Below are 21222 nucleotides of genomic sequence, written 5' to 3'. Positions count from 1 at the left end.
AGCCCTTTGGGCATAGTTCCAAATTGCCCTCCAGAATGGTTGGATCATTTCACAGCTCCACCAACAATGCATTAGTGTTCCAATTTTCCCACATCTTCTCCAACATTTATCATTTTCCTGTTTTGTCATGTTGGCCAATCTGATAGGTGTGAGGTGGTGCTTCAGAGTCGTTTGATTTGCATTTCTCTAAGATGATCATGTCTGTGTAGATGGCTCCCAGATCTGTCTCCCCAGCACTAGGCTCTCTCCTGAGCCTCAGTCCCACATTACAAACCTCCTGTTGGACATTTCAGATTGGATAGATGTCCAGGGGGCATCTCACACTCTCTATGTCGAAATCTGGATTAAGGTTCCCCCCACCCTCTTCAACCCATTTCTATCAAAGGCACCACCATCCTTCTGATCTCCTCACTTCATGTACTTAATTAATTGTTAAATCTTGTCATCCCTTCCTCCTCCACCTGTCTCCTGTCTGACCCCTTCTCTTCACTCATGCAGCTACCACCGTAGTTCAAGCCCTCAGCACAGCCTGCCTGAATCCTTGCACTGGCCTCCTAACTGGCCTCCCTGCCTCTCCAATCCAGCCTCTGCTGCCGCCACATTGATTTTCTTTATGTGCACATTTGACCTTGTGCAAATCTGACTCCCCTGCCCAGTCAACTCCAGTGACTCCCTCTTGCCTCAAGATTGAAATATAAACTCTTCTGTTTAGCTTTTTAAAGGCTTATCCAAACTGACCCCACCAATCCTTCTAGCCTCTCTCCTTCTCTTCCTCCTAGATTACCTTATATTTAACTACTGGGCAGATATTGGTATTTATTCTTTTGCTATTTCTGCTGCATAGCCTTCCATATGTATATGTTGTCTCCCCTGATAGACTCTAAGCTCCCTGAGGTCAGGGATTTCTGTCATTGTGTCTCTATCCCCAGTGCCCAGCACTTAGTAAACACTTGCTGTTCCTCTAGGTCAAGCCCCTGTAGCTAGTGAAGGGGTCAGCCTCTAGCCTCCCTCCCCTCACCCTTCCCCATTCCTGAGCTCCTTCTGACCTGCCATCCCCCTTAAGTTTAAGAGGAGCCACGGATGACTCAGGGAGAGCAGTAACCCTCGTTAAGCTCATGAAGTCTGGAACTTTCACCATTCACCCAGTTTGAAATGGGGGGCTGTCGGCTTGTCTTGCCTGCAGCATAAGCCTTGTGACTTTGGGCCGGACAGCACTTTTTGTCCTCATTCATAGATCTCCCTTGGGATTGGTTGGTGGCCACAAGCCATGAAGAGCTAAAACAGCCCTGCACAAAGCCCTTACCAATCACCTTCTGTGTACAGGGCTGTCCGACATGGCTGAGAATCCTGGGGAGTCCCCACTGCCTTGCCTTGTCTTTCAGTGTTTCCCAGGCCAAAGCCAGGGTTCATGTGCATTGGTTGAGGGGGATGGGAGTTCTTAGAAGAGCAGCTCATTACTATCAGAGTAGAATTGCAGTGGGTAGAGCATTGGCCTTGGAGTTGGGAAGTCCTGGATTCCAATCGTGTCTTGAACACTTGCAATCCCTGACCTTGGACAAATCCCTTGACTTTTCTGTGTCTCATCATCTGTCAGGCAGGGGCAGGGGGAGGAGGAGGGAGAGGTGGCCTGGCAATGAGAATTTGTGGTCCATGTTTAAGCCTCTCTCTGTATTCTGTTCTCTTCTCAGGGCTCCATATCATCCACAGCCTAGATGAAGTCAATTTCATACAGAATCTTGTGTTTTACATTGAATCTGCTTATAAAACAGCTGTAAGTATGTGTCTGGGAGCAGGCTCATTGGCCTAGTAACAGACCTTCCTATGTGGCCTTGTCCCTGCCTTGATGTTGACCTGTGGTAGGGAGGGGCCCCTGGGTTCTCAAGGGCTGTAGCTGTTCCTGCCACGCTGGCAAGCTTTCAGGCCTGGGCCTGGCCCTGACCACAGAGATTCACCACTAATAGTGTGTGGCCACCCCCCATGGCAGTCCAGGAAACAGTGCAGTTCTTTTTGCCAAGTGCAGCTAAGGCCCTTGCAACCATAAACATGTAGAAGGGTGAGCTCCCCGAGGCTGCCAGGGGCCCCCTGGGGCGAGATCGTGTTGAATCTCAGTGTCAGGCATCTCCACAGCACTGCTAGACTCTCCCCTGGTTCTCTCCTTTGCCGTGCTGGGCCCCTCATAGCTCCTGGGGTGGCTGTCCCTAGCTGTCCCTCTGACATGGGGTCTAGGGCTGTGTGCGTATCATCGGGGTTCTGCTGACCAGGCTGCTGTTTTCCTGGCAGGATTTTGGCATATGGGAACGTGGCGATAAGACCAACCAAGGCATCTCTGAGCTGAATGCGAGCTCTGTTGGGATGGCAAAGGTAATTCTCTTTAACTGTAATTAAAAATACAAAGCTAAAAAAAAAAAGAGGGTCAGCTAGGTGGCACAATAGATAGAGCTGTGACCTTGGAGTCAGGAGGACGAGTTCAAATCCAGCCTCAGACACATGACACTCACTAGCTGTGTGACCCTGGGCAAGTCACTTAACTCCGATTGCCTAGCCAAAAAGCGAAAAAAAGAGATACAAAGCTTGTCTCCCATGGAGCTGAGCCCTGTTGGCTCACCATGTGTGCCAGGCATGCGGCCTAATCCAGGAGGACAGGCTGTAGAGTTACTGAATTATCAGGGAGCCCAGAGACAAGCCACAGCTGACCACGAAGCCCCTCTTTGGCATCTTCAGTGTTCAGCAGGAATCTGGCAGAGAGTGGCAAAGAGCTCTTCATTTGGAGGCAGTGCACTTGGGTATGAGTCTGGGCCTCAGTTTCCTCCTCTGTCAAATGAGGGAGTTGGCTGTGACCCTATGAACTTGCTGCCTCTGTGTCAATTGTGGTCCATTGCTGGGCAGCCCCAGTTGGTAGAAAGTCCCTCATAAGACCTCAACTAAAAGGGGCATTAAAGGTTCCCCCTGTGGTGGCGCTTCCTCGGTCCTCAAGCTTACCCTCATATGTTACAGAGGAACAAGGAGCAGACCCACATGGGCATGTACAGACACATCAATTGTTAGAGAGACACATACTCCAGAGATGTCACCACACACATGGACAGGGAGATACAGAAGCAAACACATTGAAGGAGAGGCAACAGAGAGACAGACAGAAAATCTGGGTATGGAGACGTAGGGGCCACATAGAGACAACTCGATGGCACATGCAGTGGCGGGGGAAGCGCTGGACAGAAGTGAAGAAGCATGTGGGGCCCCCCAGACAGATGTGGTGACACACAGCAGAGATAGATGGGTGACCCAGAAGAGGGGCCACCCAGGCATCCCGCCCCCAAATGAGACAGGCACAGATAGAGTAAACAGAGGCAAAAGGAGAACACAAAAGAGAGGAGCACACATTGATGGGACCACTCACACAGATTGGGGGGATGGGGAACACAGACAGAAGGGAATAGACATATGGTGGCATACACGTGGGGGTTGGGAAGACACACAGATCATTGACTGGGGTGTGTAGGTGAGCTCCCATGAACCAGTTCAGTTATCATTTCTATGTAGCTGGTTCCCTGGTCTATGTGTCCAGCGCTAACCTCTCTCCTGAGCTCTAGCCTCGAATTTCCAACTGCCTTTTTTTTTTTGGCAAGGCGGTTAAGTGACTTGCCCAGGGTCACACAGCTAGTGAGTATCATGTGTCTGAGTCCAGATTTGAACTCAGGTCCTCCTGACTCCAGGGCCAGTGCTCTATCCACTGTGCCATCTAGCTGCCCCTCCAACTGCCTTTTGGCCATATTGACTTGGATATTCATAGACATCAAGCCCATCTCTAGGCCCACATCACCAGTCTCCTGTTAAACATTTCCAGCTGGGGGTGCCACGTCCAAAGCAGAACTCTCCCCTCTTCCAGACTTCCCTCCTTTGGTTGAGGGCCCTGCCATCCTCTCGCCTCCTGGCTCTCCATTTTGATCATATCCTCTGCCTCTTCCCTCACACGTCTCACCCCTCCTCTCCTTTCATGCTCTCACTCGGCTTGAGGCTTATCATCTCTCATCTAGAATATTGTAGTAGCCTCTGCTTGCTCTCCAGGCCCCTTCAGGCCAGCCAGCACTCAGCTGCTAAAGTCATTTTCCTGAAGTGCAGGTCAGACCATGTTACCCTTCTCCCCCTTGTTCTCTGAGTTCCAGTAGCTCCCTATTACCTCTAGGATCAAATATTTCTTCCTCTGTTTGACATTGAAAGCTCTTCACAACCTGGCTCCTGCCTGTCTTTCTTTCTTTCTTTAATAAATTTATTTATTTTTAGTTTTCAACATTCACTTCCATAAGATTTTGAGTTCCAAATTTTCTCCCCATCTCTCCCCTCCCTCCACCCTAAGATGGCATGTAAATTGATATAGGCTCAACATATATGTTCATATTAAACCTACTTTCACATTAGTCATGTTGTGAAGAAGAATTAGAACCAATGGGAGAAACCATGAAAAAGAAGAAGCCAAAAAAAAAAGAGAGAGAGAGAGAGAGAGCAAGCAAATAGTATGCTTCCATCTGCATTCAGACTCCATGGTTCTTTTTCTGGATGTGGATAGCTTTTTCCATCCTGGGTCTTTTGGAATTGTCTTAGATCCTTGTATTGCTGAGAAGGGCTAAGTCTATCAAAGTTACTTATCACACTACGTGGCCGTTACTATGTACACATTCTCCTGGTTCCATTCACTTCACTCAGCATCAGACCATACAAGTCTTTCCAGGTTTCTCTGAAGTCCACCTGCTCATCATTTCTTATAGTGCAATAGTATTCCATTACATTCATAGACCACAACTTGTTCAGCTGTTTCCCAATGAATAGACATCCCCTCAATTTCCAGTTCTTGGCCACCACAAAAAGAGTTGCTATAAATATTTTTGTACATGTGGGTCCTTTTCCTGTTTGTGTGATCTCTTTAGGATACAGACCTATTAGCGGTATTGCTGGGTCAAAGGATATGCAGAGTTTTATAGCCCTTTGGGCATAGTTCCAAATTGCCCTCCAGAATGGTTGGATCAGTTCACAACTCCACCAGTAATGCATTAGTGTTCCAATTTTCCCACATCTTCTCCAGCATTTATCATTTTCCTGTTTTATCGTGTTAGCCAATCTGATAGGTGTGATGTGGTACCTCAGAGTTGTTTTGATTTGTATTTCTCTAATCAATAGTGATTTAGATATGTTTAATAGGAATATGTATGTAGAGCCTATATCAGATTGCACACTGTCTTGGGGAAGGAAGTGACAAGGGAGGGGGAGAAATTTTAAAATCAAAAGGTTATGAAAGTGATTGTTGAAAACTAAAATTAAATATCAAAAAAGTGATTTAGAGCATTTTTGCATATGACTATGGATAGCTTTAATTTCTTCATTTGAAAACTGCCTGTTCATATCCTTTGACCATTTATGAACTAGGGAATGACTTGTATTCTTGTAAATTTGCCTCAGTTCTCTATGTATTTTAGAAATGAGGCCATTATCAGAGACACTTAGTGGTTGTAAAATTTGTTTCCCAGCTTTCTGCTTCCCTTCTAATCTTGGTTGCATTAGCTTTGTTTATGCAAAACCTTTTTAATTTAATGTAATCAATCGTCCGTTTTGCATTTTGTAATGTTCTTTATCTCTTGTTTGGTCATAAATTTTTCCCTTCTCCGTAGATCTGAGAGGTAAACTATTTCTTGCTCTCTTAGTTTACTTACAGTATCAGTCTTTATATCTGAATCATGTACCCATTCTGGCTTTATCTTGGTATAGGGTGTAAGATGTTGGTCTGTGCTCAGTTTCTGCCATGCTATTTTCCAGTTTTCCCAGCAGTTTTTGCTAAATAGTGATTTCTTATCCCAGAAGCCGGAGTCTTTAGATTTATCAAATAGTAGATTATTATAGACATTGACTGTTGTGTCTTGCATACCTAACCTATTCCACTGATCCACCTCCCTATTTCTTAGCCAGTACCAAGCAGTTTTGATGATTGCTGCTTTATGATACAATTTAAGTTCTGGTACAGCTAGGCCACCTTCCTTTGCATTTTTTTTTCATTAATTCCCTTGATATTCTGGACCTTTTGTTCTTCCAGATGAATTTTGTTATTATTTTTTCTAGGTCTATAAAATAATTTTTGGTAGTTTGATTGGTATGGCACTGAATAAGTAAATGAATTTAAGTAGAATTGCCCTTTTTATTATATTAACTCAGCCTAGCCATGAGCAAATGATGTTTTTCCAATTGTTTAGATCTGACTTTATTTGTATGAGAAGTGTTTTGTAATTGTGTTCCTAGAGTTCCTGGGTTTGTTTCGGCAGGTAGGCTACCACATATTTGATGATGTCTACAGTAACTTTAAATGGGATTTCTCTTTCTATCTCTTGCTGCTGGGCTTTGTTAGCAACATAGAGAAATGCCGATGATTTCTGTGGGTTTTATTCCTGCCTGTCTTTCTAACTTTCTTGTACCTGACTCCTGCTCACACACTGGGTCCCAGCCACACAGGCCTCCTTGCTGTTCCTCACACACAACATCTCACTTTCCTGACTCCATGCTTTTGCACTGGCTGTCCCCCATGCCTGGCATGCTCTCCCTCCTCATCTCCAAGGCTTGGCATCCCTTCAGGCATCACTTTCTTCATGAGCCCTTTTCATTGTCCCCAGCTGCTAGGCCTCTTTTCTAAAACTACCTTGCATTTATTTTGCATATATTTTCTTTCTTTTTTTGTAAAAAGTATTTTATTTTTTCTAATTACATGTAAAGATAGTTTTCAGCTTAATTTTTATCAGATTTAGAGTTTTTCTTCCCTCCTCCCTGAGATGGCGAGCAATCAGATCTAGGTTATACGTGTCAAACATATTTTCTGCTTACTTGTCTGTGTATGTGTTGTTCTCCCATTTGAATGTAAACTCCTTCAGGGCAGGGGCTATTCCACTTTGTATCACCCATCCTAGCACATAGTAAGCACATAAATGCTGGTTGATTGATGGATTCATTCAGTCATATATTTATTTCTAGAGCCTCCCCTGAAAAAAAGGCCCAGAGCCCACTCCTCTGAACCTTCCTCCACATGCACGCCCAGAGGAAGGGCACCAGAGGTGTTGTCAAGGACGCAGCCATCACTGCCATGGTGACAGAGACCTCAGACAGCTTGCAACATGGCCTAGCTCATGAGAATTCTCCACAGACAGACAGACAGACACAGACAGACAGACACACACACACACACACACACACACACACGACACAGCAACGTGAGAAAGCCAGTCAGGCACTGGAGCTTCCCAAAGACCCTGCTGGGAGCTCCTCCAGCTGGTTCTCTCTGTCAGACCTGCAGCGTGGTGGTGGGCCTGCCTCGAGCTTCTGGGTCTCCCTGAGGCAGCACTGGAGGCTGATGGGAAGCCCTTGGGGCCTCCTGGGGATGGGTGGGTCATTTGATGGCTCTGTCTAGGCCATTCTCTGGGCTTTGGTTGGATTACCCCTTTGGTATAATGATCCTTTTTTTTTTTAAAGGGATGCACACTAATAGCATTGCTCACTCATTCATTCGACAGCCAGAGTGCCAGCCTGAGCACGGAGGGTGATACAAAGCTTACGTCAAACAGAGTCCTTGCTTTCAACGCAAGGTCTAGCCACAGAAAATGGACAAAGACTTTCAGAGATGCTGCTGTGTCCATATGCAGAGTATGCAAAGGACAGTGAGGGGTAGAGAGAGGAAAGAGATGTGTGGGTGCTCAGGTGTGTGTTTGTCTCTTTGCTTACTGCTCACAGGCAGCCCTGGAAGCTTTGGATGAGCTAGACCTGTTTGGTGTGAAGGGTGGGCCCCAGTCTGTAATCCATGTCTTGTCAGATGAGGTCCAGCACTGCCAGGTAAGAAAACAGAAGCTCTGCTTTGCTCTGCCCTGGCTTAAATCAGGCCACGGGCTTGGACCAGTGAGCCTTGGTGATGGGGTGTGGGCCTGTTCCCCGGCGGAGGGCGTGCCACCATTTTAGGTGGGGATTCAGCCCCTGGGCTAACTGGGAACAGCATTTCTAAAGCTTTTCCTTTTCTGGATTGGCAGAGTGGGTGCTGAGCCGCACTTGGTGGTGGCCCCAAAGCCAAGGAAAGGAGACGATCCTGGCAAAGTGTTCGGGGTCGCGCTAGAATTGATGTAGGGCTTAGGGCATTCAGGGTCCTCTCTGCTGGGACAGGGAATTGAACTTTTGAGATACTGCCCAATGAGGACTTCAGAACATGCTGTGGAATATGGCTTTGGGGATTAAGTCTGTAGCTCATGGCATAGACATTGATCTTTGAAGTTATTTTTAAAAAGTCTGCCCATTTGGGAGAAGGCCCATGTGAGATGCTGGCAGCGGCAGTCTCACGTGTAGCTGCTCAGCAGCTTCGGTTTCCCTCGTCTGAGCAGGTTCCCAGTTGTTTGAACAGTTGCTCGTGGGCTAATGGGGCTTGAGGGATCTGTACCCATTAGTAGCAGGTGAGGGAAGCTCTGTAGGGAGTGTAGGCCCGGATCTGGCCCTTCATGATGAAATCATCAGGCTCGGGTTTTATCCTTGGCTGCCTCGTACTCCTTGTTTGGGAGCGGGGGTTGTTGAGTCTGGCCAGACTTCACAGTGGGGGCAAGCCGGGTCTCTCAGTTGGCCCTCTCAATGTCGCCTCCTTCAGGCCTTGCAAGAATGAACCTTCCAAAGCAAAGGGGCTTGTTGTCTGCATCCTAAAGACTTGCCTGATAGGGGCCCTTCCTTTCCTGTCTTAGTCTATCCTCCATTCCATGCTGCCCCGGGCCTCAATGTCCAAAGAGGTAGATGCCAGTGTCCTTTCAGTGATTTCCTTCCCGGCATTTGCAGTGGAGGACAGCCAGCTGGTGGAGATTACAAAGCAGGAAATCGTCACCAAGCTTCAGGTGAGTCACCATCCGGACCCTCCTCTCATTCAGAGTGCCGGCTTTAGGGAGACGTGCCAATAGGTGGGGTGCTGGGCATTGGTCTGCTTCAGATTCAGCGAGTGCTGGCCTCTCAGCTCGTTTCTAAAATGGGCCACTGGGGAGATGCGCTCCTCTCTTGGCTTCAGGAGCAGAACGCCCCATGCTCTCTCACGTACAGTTGTTCTTTTCAATGACGGACTGTTGAGGGTGGAGGCTCTGGGAGACCAAAGGAATCAAACAGTTGGATTATGGGATAAAATCGTGGAAGAGACTTCAGCTCATCTGCTTCAGCACCATTGTTTTACAGAAGGAGAAACTGAGTCCAAAGAGGTCACGTTGAGTGGCAGGTAGTACAGCGAGGTTTTGCACTCAGATCCCTTGGCTCCAAATCCCAGGTCTTTCATTGTTCCCATCAGATGTCACTGAGGCAGCTGATGAGCACTGGACTTGGAGTCAAGAAGACGTGAGTTCAAATCCAGCCTCAGACACATTTACTAGCTGTGGGACCTTGGCAAGTCATTTCACCTCTGTCTGTACAATGGGGATTATTATTGTAACACCTGCTTCCCAGGGTTGTTGTGAGGATCAAATGAGATAAGATTTGCAAAGCACTTAGCATAGTGCCTGGCACATAGTAGGTGTTTAATAAATGCTTGTTCCATTCCATGTCCAATCAAGATCCCTAGTCTATACCCCTGGGCCCTGATAGGTCAGGGATGGGGCTGGACAGAGACTGACTGTTCTCCATGATTATAGCCTGAACAGGATGGGCAAACAGGAAAGACCTTGAAGGCCATAGAAAGGCTGTGGGGGCAGGAGCTCTCTGGCCAGAGACTTGATGTGTTATTTCGCCGTGCTGAAATCATCGGCTCAGTGGCAAAGCTGAGTGCCCGGAGCTCCGTGTTTCTTCAGTTTGAGCTTTCCTTAGTTGTTTTGAAGTGGGCTTGTGCCCAGTGCTTGGCTGGCACGTTCTGCTGCCCTCTGGATCTGCAGAGGAACCTAGGATTCTGATGCTCTCTTTTCCTCTTGTCCCACCCCCAGGGTCGTTATGGCTGCTGTCGCTTTCTCCGAGATGGGTACAAAACCCCCAGAGAGGTGAGTTTCTTTCTGCTTGCCTTCCCCCACCCCTACCTGAGGCCAGCAGAGCTTGGTCAGTGCCTAGGATTTGGCACACCTGTTTCAGCTGAGCCACCTCCCCTAGGTTACAGGCAACCGTGAGATTTTTTTCCAGAGCTCACAAGGACTGAAAACTTGGTTGGTTACTGCCTTTCTTGAATTTGGCTGCCAGCAGCAGCAGGGCCCTCTGGATTGGTGGCTAGAGTCTAGAAGAGGCAGATGCAGGCGGCCCTCTGCTGTGTCGGCTTTCTTCTTTGCCGGCTAGCAGCTGGCTGTGGGCTGAAGGCTCCAGAGTTTTATTTCACTTGCCTTAAAGCCGAGTTTCTCTTTTGGAGTCCTAGGGAGAAGCTGGGACCCCTTCTATAGGGCTGAGGGCATTGAGGGGCTCGGCCAGGGTACGCTCCCTGGCAGTACTGAATGTCTTCAGGCTCGCGGCTCTGCTAGCTTTTTCAAGTCAAGGAGGGCCTGGAGATGTGGCCCAAACTCTTTGGAGATGTGTGCCCTTCCCCTGCTGCCTCGACTACCTCAGCTCCCCTTCCCTTCTCTCTCCTTGCCAGCTGCCTTCCAGCTTGTCTCCATCACCAGATTCAGTGCCCTTCCAGAGGCTTCCTCCGCCCCCAGACACCCGCTAGCTTGATGACCCTGGGTAGGTCAGCAGCAGTAACCCGCAGTTCCTCATTGGGCCCTTTCAGCTCTGCATTCTGCACCTGTGACCTTTATGTACCATTTCCCACAATGAATCCCTCACATCCTACCCCTTGCTTTTTGAGACTCTCACCTCCCTTTGTGTCTGTGACCCTGCACTCATTTACTCTGCCAGTCCGCGTGCCAGCAAGGCCTTTGTTTGTCTCTTGTTCTAGCCCTTTCTCCTCCTCTGACCCCATGGGGGGTGGGGCGCGGGGTGGCAGCAGCGGTGGCAGCGGCAGAATCTTCCCAGAATCCTCTCCTTAATATTCTATCCTTCCTCCACAGTCATTCTACCTAAATCTTGATTTCTGGTCCTGACCTCTCTCTTCTGCTCCAATCTTGCCTTTTCAGTGATCTAATAATAGAAACTTTCTCTTGGATATCTTTTCCACCTACACTCACTTCCCTCCCCATATTTCCTATCTTTCTGAGTGACCCCCTTTGGATCGCCACTCCCCAGTATTAAAACTGGGGATACGCCGTGCCTCCCTCATCGTCTACATCAGAACTGACAGGTAGAGAGCACTTCACAAATATGATCTGGAGGGTAGATAGTATTATTAGCCCCATTTGACAAATGGAAAGACCAAGAGGTGACATGATTCAGGTTACACAGCTTGTCAGTGTCAGAGGTGGTATCCAGGACCAAAATATCCAAAGCTCTGGTGTCAGGACCAAGAGAGTAATCATCAGCATCCCATGACCCCTGACCCAAGCATGCGCTAGGGAACAGAAAGGTCAGAAGGTGTTGGCAAGGGCACAGATGTCCCTGACTTGGTAATGCAGCCGTCATCAGCCAGCCCTTTGGTGTTTTCTGTGCCTAAGACCTCCAGCTGCAGACAGGAGAGCCCAGTGCCCAGGGCTTGGTGTGTAACACACATGTAACACATATGTAACGCAGGGACAGCCACACGACTCCCCAGAGTTTCACTGCCTTGCCACAAAAGGCTCTTGTGTGGCCCTCCTGCTCTATCATAATCAGTCAACAGCTGTGGTGGCGTGTGGCCCGGAGGCCTGGGTTCTCCTTGGTTTGGTTTTTTGCTTGCCAACAGGCAGCCTTAGAGTGGGGGAAAGGCTGCTGCCCTCCTGTGGGCTGTTGGCAGAGGCTGCTACCTTTCCATGCCCACAGCTCTCTGTGCTTCTGCCCTGCTTCTCTGATCATGGTGACACATGCTGGGCCTTGCTTTTTGCAGGATCCTAATCGTCTATACTATGAGCCGGCGGAGCTGAAGCTATTTGAGAACATTGAGTGTGAGTGGCCTTTGTTCTGGACCTACTTCATCTTGGATGGTGTCTTCAGTGGCAACGTGGAACAGGTATGGTGGCCTCCAGTTGGGAGTGGCTGAATGTCTTCTCCACCGGGATAGTGCTGAGATCCTGCTTTCCTCTGTGTCCCAGTGGGAGGTTCTCAGGGATCTGGCTGACCTGTCTAGAGAGCAATCAGAGGCCCCAGCAATCACAGCTGAATATCATCTTAAGAGACCCTGGCTCTTCAGGTGAGGTCAGCGAGGCTCAGACGGGATATGAGCCACAGAAAATCACACAGCAGGAAGCCAAAGGTCACTGGCACTAAACACAGGCTTCTTCCCACTTCACAAGGTCTCTGCTCATGTCTAATATTAAGGCGACATCAACAGGCTTGTTCACTTCAACCCATCGAGCACCTACTCTATGTCAGTCTTCATGCTAGGCCTTAGAGAGATGGCAACACAAAAGAACTCTCGGTGTTTGCTCATCTGTCTGTTTGGCCTTGGGGTATGAAGGAGTTCCATGCCTGGCTCTGTCTTCCTTGCCCTTATGTTCCCTCAGACATCCTAGCTCCTGGTTCTAGTCTCTTCAACCTCCTCCTCTTCATCTTAGACACCCCAGGGGTAATCACAGCCTTGATTTCATCAACCCCCATGTGTTCCCTTGCCATCATCAAGAACCCTGAAATTCCTCTGTCCTTGATCTCTCCCTCTACCTGTTTTTCATCCTCAGCCGTGATCTCCAGTCCCTCCATCACGTAGCTCTTTCCCAGGCCATCACCCTCACACCGGCTACACTTTCCTCTCCTCTCAGTTTCCACCAGTTCAGCTGTGCACAATCCTCTACTCTTGCATCAGTCAGTCAGTAAACATTTATTAAGTGCCTGCTGTGTGCCAGGCACTGTGCTCAGTGCCGGGGCTACAGAGAGAAGCTTATTCATTCCCTTGTCCTGTCACCACTTCTACTGTTCTCACCTGTGATCATTTGCTCGATTACAGTTCCTCACTCACTTTGAAACCCCCGAAGTCTACCTACTGACTTCCTCGTCCAGCTGAGACCACTCTCTCCAATATCACCAACTGTCTATTGGGTATTTCAAACTGGATGTCCTGTAGCAATCTCAAGCTGCAACGTTTTTCGTCCAAAACCAAACTCGTGTCATGTTTTCCCCGAAGCCCTCCCCTCTTCCCAGCTTTCCTCTGAGTGATTGGCTCCCAAGCTGGATGTCACCTGGACTCTCTTCCCTCAGATCCAGTCTCTTGTTAAATCTTGTCACTTCTATCTTCACAATATACCTTGAATCCTTCCCCTTCTCTCATCTGATCCTCTTCACTCCTCTCCTGGACTATTGACCCCTCTGCCTCAAGCCTGTCCTCCTTCCAGACCATCCTCTACTCAGAAGCCATGGCAATTCTGTGAAAGTAGAGGTCTGACCATATCAGCCTCCCTCTTCCCCCTCCCACACATACTCAATCAACTCCAATGACTCCCTGTTATCTTTAGGACCAAATAGAGTCTCCTGTGATCAGCATTGAAAGGTTTTCCTGACCCCACTCCTTCGAACTTTTCCAGGTCCTCCTGTGGGGGCATGATCCACACTGTGTGCCTCAAGACACAGCTGCTTATCTCCTGCCTTGGAGCCTTTGTACTCACTGTCCCACATGCCTGGCAAGCCATCTCTCCTCACGTCTGTCTCTCCAAATTCCTATTTTCCTTCAAGGCTCAGTTCAAGCATCGCCTTGTCTCCTGAACCCTTGCTCCATCCCAGTGTCCCCCATCACCTCTTTTCTGTATATCTATGTGCTTGGGGGTTATCTTAGGCCTCCAGGTGGGACAGCGGATGAGCGTTGGCCTTGAAGTCAATGTACACGAGCATTGTTGTGAGAAGCAGATGAGGTGAGGTGGAGAACTCTCAGCAAACCTCCAAGTGCGACCTAAACGCTAGCTGGGATTATTAGTATTTCTTGACCTGATGTGAGTGGCTTGAGGGCAAGGGCCATTTCACCTCCCTCTTTGTGTTCCTGTGCCTGGCATGGTACATGATGCACTGATTGCCCCTGGTCTGGAGAGCTGTCCCCTTTGTGCCCAGTGCCCTCTGCTCAGCCCTGGAGGAGAAGGAAGGCTCGCAGAGCTCAGTGGAGGGCACTTGGCAAATATTTTCAGATAATGATGATTTCACACTGACACTCACTGGGATCATTCCCTGATGCTAGTAATTAGCATTGCTAGAGTTCCAGACATTCTTGGCAAACAGCTGTGAGTCCTTACAAGATGGCAGTCTGCAAGCAAGCAGGTGAGATCAGGCGTGTGGTCTCCTTTGGTCCAGGAGCTCAAGGCTCCAAGGGCCCAGGTGGGCCAGGGACCTGCTTCCCCATCCTCCTGCTGGCCTCCAGCAGGCTCCATTCCCTTCAGCTTCCCCAGGATGCTCCCCCTGCCCTTCTGGCTGCATGGACTCTGTTCTCGCTGCTGGAGTCCCCAGCCCTTGGGCTGGGCTTTGGCTGCAGTACTTAAAGGTGAAGGCCCACCGGGCCTAGGTCTTTGGGTGCTCTGCTCTCGGCTGGTTGTGGCCTCCCACCCATCCTTTGATTCAGTCCAAGATGAAGCAATCTGGCAGTGGCTGCCCCTCCATGCCCTCCTGGGGAAGGACCCTAAGGTGTCCCCCTGCCTTGCTTTCATTTGCAGGTCCAGGAGTACCGTGAAGCTCTTGAAGGGGTCCTTATCAAGGGCAAGAATGGGGTTCGCCTTCTGCCTGAGCTCTACAGTGTCCCTCATGAGAAGGTGAGCATAGCGCAGCAAGAGAAGAAGGATGACCTGAGGCCCCAGGAATGAGCCTGTGCTTTTATCGTTGACAGATTTTAAGGATGGCCCCAGAGACCGTGTCTCAGGGCCTGAATTTTGGGCGCAGGCATCCATGGTGAGGCAGAGCTGGGATGATGTGTCTGGGACGCTGCCATATTTGACAGCTACCTCTTATGCCAGGGGTTGGTGGCCTAGGCCAGGGCTAGCTGAGGCCCCATCCGTGTTCTGCACAGGCAATGCCTGGGGCCCCTTCCCCTACAGGACCCAGGTGGAGCACTCTAGGGCCTGAGGAGACATCTTTTCCTTTCCCTGGAGGTACATGGAAGGAGCTTGGGTTAGTCATTCCTGTATTCGGCCCCTTGGCCAGGAAGAAGGAGCTCAGACCTCCCAGAACTCTGGGATTGTCTCCCGTGTCTAACATTTGAAATTGCTGCTCATGTGGCTTCTTGTAGGTTGACGAAGAGTACCAGCATCCTCACACTGTGGACCGAGTGCCCATGGGCAAGCTACCTCACATGTGGGGCCAGTCCCTGTACATCCTGGGGAACTTGATGGCAGAGGTAAGAAGAGCCCTGATCCTCTCAGGACTTTTCACATCCAGGTGCGCTGTGTCCAAGGCAGGCATTGGGCATGTGGCGGAGCAAGCAGGGTAGGGCAGGACAGGGTCAAAGGACAGGGCGGATGCCCGAGGAGGACCAGTTGGGGGAGGTGGCCACATGGAGCCAGGGCAGACATGTCAAGGAGGAATTAGCTTTGTCGTGCTTTACCAAGATGGGCAGACCCAAGGTTAGCGATGGGGAGTCGAGCTTCTTTGGTTAGGCTTGTGTCAGGAGAAATTTCCTACCGATGCCAGCTGTCCTGAAGTGGGAAGGGCTCCTTGGAGTGGTGAGTTTGTCCTCCCTAGAGGTCTTCTGGTAGAGGTTCCTGGGCCCTCAAGTTAGAGGGGGGATTCCCCTTAGAGGGCTGGGGCCTCTCCCCCTTGGTAATGCTGTGATGCTAATGAAGGTGACATTTGTCTTTCCAGGGCTTCAGTTGGAAGCTCTCTGGAGTGAGGCCCTTTCTTGGGAAAATTATTATCATTCTTCTTCTTAATAATATTCATAGCATGAATTTCTCTGGCACTGGGGGTTTGCAGAGCCCTTTCCAAAGCCCTCTTGTCCCACCTGAGTCTCACAGCCAATCTGTGGGGCAGGTACTACTCATCTCCATTTTGGAGTTGAGGTGACGATTGCTATTTCTTGAAGGGCTTGTAGAGAAGACTGCTGAGATTCATTGCCTCCCTGAGCCTCCCCCTGCTTCTAGGCTGGGGGAGCTGAGCCTGGCCCTAGGTTCTCGGGAACCTTGGGCACCTTGGAACTGGCCTCCTTTATGTTTGTCATGAACTTGGCGGTGATGCTCTCCAGAGTCGTCATGAATGTGGAGACAAGTTCCAAGGCGTCTCTGGGAGGGTTGTGACTGCTGCCCGTGGTGGATATTTAGGCAGGCCTTCCGAAAGTAGGTGAGCCTTCCATCTGAGTTTGGAAGGAATGGAGACCATGGGAGAGGGGTGGAGGTAGGGGACTGCTGACAGAGAATAATGACGGGGCAGGAGGGGAAGCAGGCCCAAAGGAATGCTAAGTGGACCCAGAACTCCATTTTGTCTTTGGAACTTGTGGCCCCGGGCCTTGTACAAAATAGAAGCCTCATTCATGCTTGTTGGATTGAACCCAGCTGGGGTGGCCCCACCCCTCTTCATGTGACGCTGATGGCCTCAAGACCTCTTGCTCAAGCATTGCCTCTCTGAATCCTAGCAGTTGTGTGTTCTCCCCCCACATTACTTGAAATGCATTTTGGATTTCGTGTTTCCCTCCAATTGAATGGAAGTTCCTCGAGATCAGGGATAGTTTGATTTTGATTTTGATATGTGTTCAGTGATGAGCACTGTGCCTGGCATACAATAGGTGCTTAATAAAGGCTTATCAAGTGAATAAATAAAAAACACTTACCTAATGCTTACATGGAAACAGTTAATGGAGTCCAGCTAAGGTATGGCTGTATTCTCAGACAGTCCTCCCAGAATGCCTTAGGGCATCCAGGCCAACCTCTACCAACCTCTGATTTTTTCGTGTGTCCCTTCCAAATCATCCTCCATCCTGCCAGGGATGGGGCCTTACCGCGTCCCCCCTTCCCCAACTCACATTCCTTCCAGTCCTTCCACTGACATAGAGGCCCTTTTACATGGGCCCACAAACAGCTCATCTGCCTCTTCTGGCTTTTCTTTTAGCTCAGTGTCCGCAAGTCCTTTGGCTAATTGGGTTTGTGTCCTCTCACCATACAGGCCTCTGGTTGTCACTGTCCCTTCTACCAGGTGGCTGAGGGCATTAGGGTTCTGCAAACAATCTCTTCTTGAAGTAGCGATGGACGCTAGGTGGCGCACCTGCTCAAGCCTGCTTTTGGAAGACCTGATTTGGAATTCCATCTCAGACCTTTATTAGTTGTGTGACTCCCAGCAAACTAGCCAATTAGTTAAGCATTTATTAAGTGCCTGCTGTGTGCCAGGCACTGGTCGACACTGAGGATACCAAAAAAAAAAAGTAAAAGATAGTCCCTATCTCAAGGAACTTAACATCTCTCAGTCTCAATTTTCTGATCTGGAAAATGGGGATAATATTAGCAGTTATTCCACAAGGTTGTTGTGAGAGTCCAGTTAGATAATATAGGGAGTCCTAAAAGTCTTAGTATGGTCTTAAGCTTGGGACATCCTGGATATGTAAGATGATGTGCAAGCCTTAAAGTACAATATAAATGTTAGGTATTATTGGTGTTATTACTCTTATTATCATCATCCCTGCTTTGTAAATGAGGAAACTGAGGCTCAGAGAGATGGTGTGAGTGTCAGAGGTGGGCTTTGAACTCAGGCGTCACAAGCCCTGCTGCCTCCTGGCTGTAATGGGCACCATGAGGCAGTCTGGGAGCCCAGGCCTGACAACCGCAGGACAGTCCCTGGACACTAGATAGCTGCTCATTCCAAAGCGCTTTGGGTCTAGCCGCTGGAGCAGAGCTCGGCCTGCAAGGCTCATCTCTGAGGCATTGCTGCCTGAGGAACAGTTTAAGTAAACAGTAAAGAGCTAGGCCCATACGCTGACATGTGCCATGGCCCTAGTCCCTCTCTTTTGAACTTCAAGCTTTGGCTTCATTTCTCCTTGTACTTAGGGTAGAGCAAATAGCAGTAATACCAGTAAAGGGGGAAAAAATGGCCAATCTGAGGATATTTTCCACCAAGGGTTCCCGAAGGCTTGTCTAGGGGAGGTAAGGACCAGAACCCGGGCTTCCAGGGAAAGCTGCTCTCCTCTGTGGAAGAGTCTACTCTCTATCTCTGGCCTTCAGGCTTTAAGGCCCAGTTAAAAGGCAGGGTTGCTCTTTTCTCACTTTGCAAACCAAAAAAAAAAAGATCGAAATTCCCTCAATCAAAACGTCCATGGCCCATTTGCTGATTTAGAAACGTCGCTGGTGGCTTTTGTTCATCAGCTTCATTTTTTGCTAAACCTTGTCTGTGTCCTAGGCCCCTTCCACAGCCTGGGGAAGCCTATGGACTCCTTCTCAGGACAAGATGTTGAAATGAAGCCCAAAATGAAATGCATAAGGTTACAAAGGAAGCCAGTTCTGTTGAAATGCAGCTATCAAAATGTTAACCGAAGCCAGGTCGTGGGCTCCAGGTTGGGAACCCTTCGCTAACCCGGCTCTCCCCACCAGAGAGCCTTCTCCTAGAGCAAACGGTTCGCAGAGAGAGAGCCGAAGTAAGCAACACGTGAGCGGAGGGCTGGCTTCGCATCCCGCGTCCTCTACCTTTGCGTTGCCACGGCTCTTCTTGTGCCAGGCCAAATGAGGGCTGTTGGTGTTTCTCATTTCCTATTTCTATTACTGTAGGCATCGGGTATATTGTTTTCCCAGTTCTGTTTACTTCACTGCATAAGTTTACCAAGCCTTCCCATGCTTCTCTGTGTCCTGATGCCTTTTATTCAACTTAAAACCAAGCTGTGCCCCTCCCCCCGCTGCATTTCAGCAGACCTTCAAGGCTCTAGCCCTGTACCCTCAATCTAAAGGGGAGAGACTTCCCTGAGACTATTGCACTTGGAGTTTCTGCCAGAAAGTATCATAAAGTATCATTTTCTAGAAAAGATAGGTTGAGCCCGCCCATTGGGCCAGGAGGGTCCTACTTTCCCAAGATAGTGATGCCCACTCGGCCTTTTCTTTGGGATGAACATCTTCCTATTGCATCTTTTCTGGGTGTGCCAACAAGACTGTGCAGGATAGCTTAAGAGGACCTCTGGGTCCTGTAGGCCCCACCACCCAAGCTTTGGGGCCCGGTGAGCAGAGAGAACAGGAAGAAGAGGGAGGAACACATTTCTTTTTCAACAGTTAGATTTTTCTTTCTATCTTTTAATTGTATCCAATCCTGTCCCAGAGAGCCATCCCTTATAACAAAGAATTTAAGAATAAAGAAAAGGAGGAAGAAGGGGGAGAAATTCAGCAAAACTGAACAGCCCAACAGCAAATATCTGGCCCCATGTGCAAGGTTACACACCCATGGGCCCCCTCTGCAGAGGAGTGGCAGGGAGCTGTCTGCTCCTTAGGGTCAGGCTTGCTCTTTGTAATTTCACAACATTCATTTTCCTTCTTATTTTTTGGTTCCATTTTTTTCATTTATTTATTTTTTATATATTTAAAGATTTAAAAAAATTAATTTTATTGATAGCTTTTGTTTTTATATCACCTAAATTTCTCCCTGTATCCTTCCCCATTACTCACTGCAGAGAGCCATCCTGTATAACAAAGAATTATTTTTTTAAAGAGGAATAAGAGAAAAAGACAGTCAGCAAAATCAATGGCTACTTTGAAAAAAATCAGACATCGGATACAGTGTGTCACTCATCGGCCTTCTGCCTCTGGGGCAGGCGGCTGGGGGGCTGGGCTCCTGGGGTGATTGTTACCTTCTCAGCTCGGCTTGCTTCGCTTTGCCTTAGGTCACGTGTTCATCACATTCATCATTTCTTTTGGCGCAGACATATTCAATTATATCCATGTGCCATTCCCCACCCGACAGGCATCTTTGTTTCCGGTTCTTTGCTACCACAAACAAGGGCTGCTAGAAGTCTTTTGGCATGTTGGGGGCCTTTCTTTTTGTCAGGTACCTCCTTGGGGTATGTGCCTAGCAGTGGAAGCTCAGGGTCAAAGGGGGTGGGCCACTTTCTCAGCATAATTCCAAATGGCTCCACCGACAGGGCATCCACACGAGCCCATCGACACTGACTGATCTCACCTTTTGTCGTCTTGGCCAGTTTGCTGGCTGCCAAGTGACTTGGGGCCTGCTGCACCACAGTTGTTAATACTTTGTATTTCTTCTTCTGGGACCCATTTATTCGTATCCTTTAAGCACGTCACTTTTCGGCTCTTGTTTTCTCTCTATTCTGGATTCCACATCTTGGTTTGGTTTTTCCTCCCCATTAGACGACTTTCCTTCTTATCCGGGATGCCTTGTTTGTGCAGCAGCTTTGCAGTGACCTCGCTTATGTTTTGTAATGGCCTCTCGCCTAGTGAGTTGTACATGATCTGCTCCTCTGCTCCATTTTAGATTTGTTGTGGAATATGGTGTAAGATGTTGGCCGACACTTTCCAGTTTTCCAAACAGTTCTTATTAAAGAGGGAATTCTTTCCAAAGTATCAAACTCTGGGTTATTGAGTTCCATGATTTCTAATTCTCTCTTGTCTGGGCTGTTCCATCGATCTACTTCTCTGTTTTTAAACTAATACCAGATGGTTTGGAGTCTAGTTGGAGGTCTGGAAATGTTATTCCCCCTTTGTTCCTCCCTTTTTCAATTTTCAGTTGATTTTTGTTATCTTCTCTTGACATCCTAGAACTTTTGAGTAACACAGTTCTTCAGAGGAGATTAAGTTCACTGCACCATGTGTGTTGCCACAACTCCTAAGCCCAAGGTGACTTGCTGAGCAGGCGACACGACATAGAGAGAGACAAATGAGAAATCAGCAGGACAGAGGAGCTGAATTATGGAGGCTGGCGCTGTGAGCTTTGCAACCAGATAGGACATGTCCAGGGAAGGCTGGAGTCTGAAACAAAACTAAGCTCTGGAGAAAAGAACTTGGCTGAAAGTCATGAGATCATAGGTTTGGAGTTAGAAGTTCTGTTCTGGGCTGGGCCTGACACAGGCCAGGGCCCTAATTGGGAGTGTTTGATATGGAAACAAAATGAGATAATGCTAAGTCCTTCAGTATCTAATTAAAGGAGCTTTACTTCCACCTTAGCTGGGAAAGGGTATTCAACGGGATAGAATTAAGCTCCTCTCCCATTATCCCCTCCCATTATAATTGCCTATTATGACCTTTCATGCAGATTTCCTGGAAGTGATTTCAATGGCCTGAGCCTTTAGACCTCTTTAGGCTAATTAGGTTTCCATATCTTTTAAGG

General features: G+C 48.6%; 1 protein-coding gene across 5 annotated transcripts in view; it reads left to right on the top strand.

Moving 5' to 3' along the window:
- PHKA1 (phosphorylase kinase regulatory subunit alpha 1) overlaps positions 1 to 21222 on the top strand; it is a 76954-nt gene that overhangs the window by 14167 nt on the left and 41565 nt on the right. For 4 of the 5 annotated variants that reach the window (XM_078147928.1, XM_020978938.2, XM_020978937.2 and 1 more), the window contains 8 exons: positions 1689 to 1771; positions 2281 to 2361; positions 7759 to 7857; positions 8742 to 8888; positions 9951 to 10004; positions 11906 to 12028; positions 14643 to 14738; positions 15212 to 15319. In XM_078147928.1, the coding sequence (XP_078004054.1) occupies positions 1689 to 1771; positions 2281 to 2361; positions 7759 to 7857; positions 8742 to 8888; positions 9951 to 10004; positions 11906 to 12028; positions 14643 to 14738; positions 15212 to 15319 (791 nt within the window). The remainder of the gene's footprint in view (positions 1 to 1688; positions 1772 to 2280; positions 2362 to 7758; positions 7858 to 8741; positions 8889 to 9950; positions 10005 to 11905; positions 12029 to 14642; positions 14739 to 15211; positions 15320 to 21222) is intronic. The other variant, XM_020978940.2, reaches the window with a different exon arrangement.

Source organism: Phascolarctos cinereus, unplaced genomic scaffold, assembly GCF_003287225.1.
Source record: "Phascolarctos cinereus isolate Bilbo 61053 unplaced genomic scaffold, phaCin_HiC Scaffold_8;HRSCAF=390, whole genome shotgun sequence".
Classification (NCBI taxonomy): Eukaryota; Metazoa; Chordata; class Mammalia; order Diprotodontia; family Phascolarctidae; genus Phascolarctos; species Phascolarctos cinereus.
The sequence above is the reverse complement of the archived record's forward strand: the minus strand, read 5'-3'. Positions and strand labels throughout refer to the sequence as shown.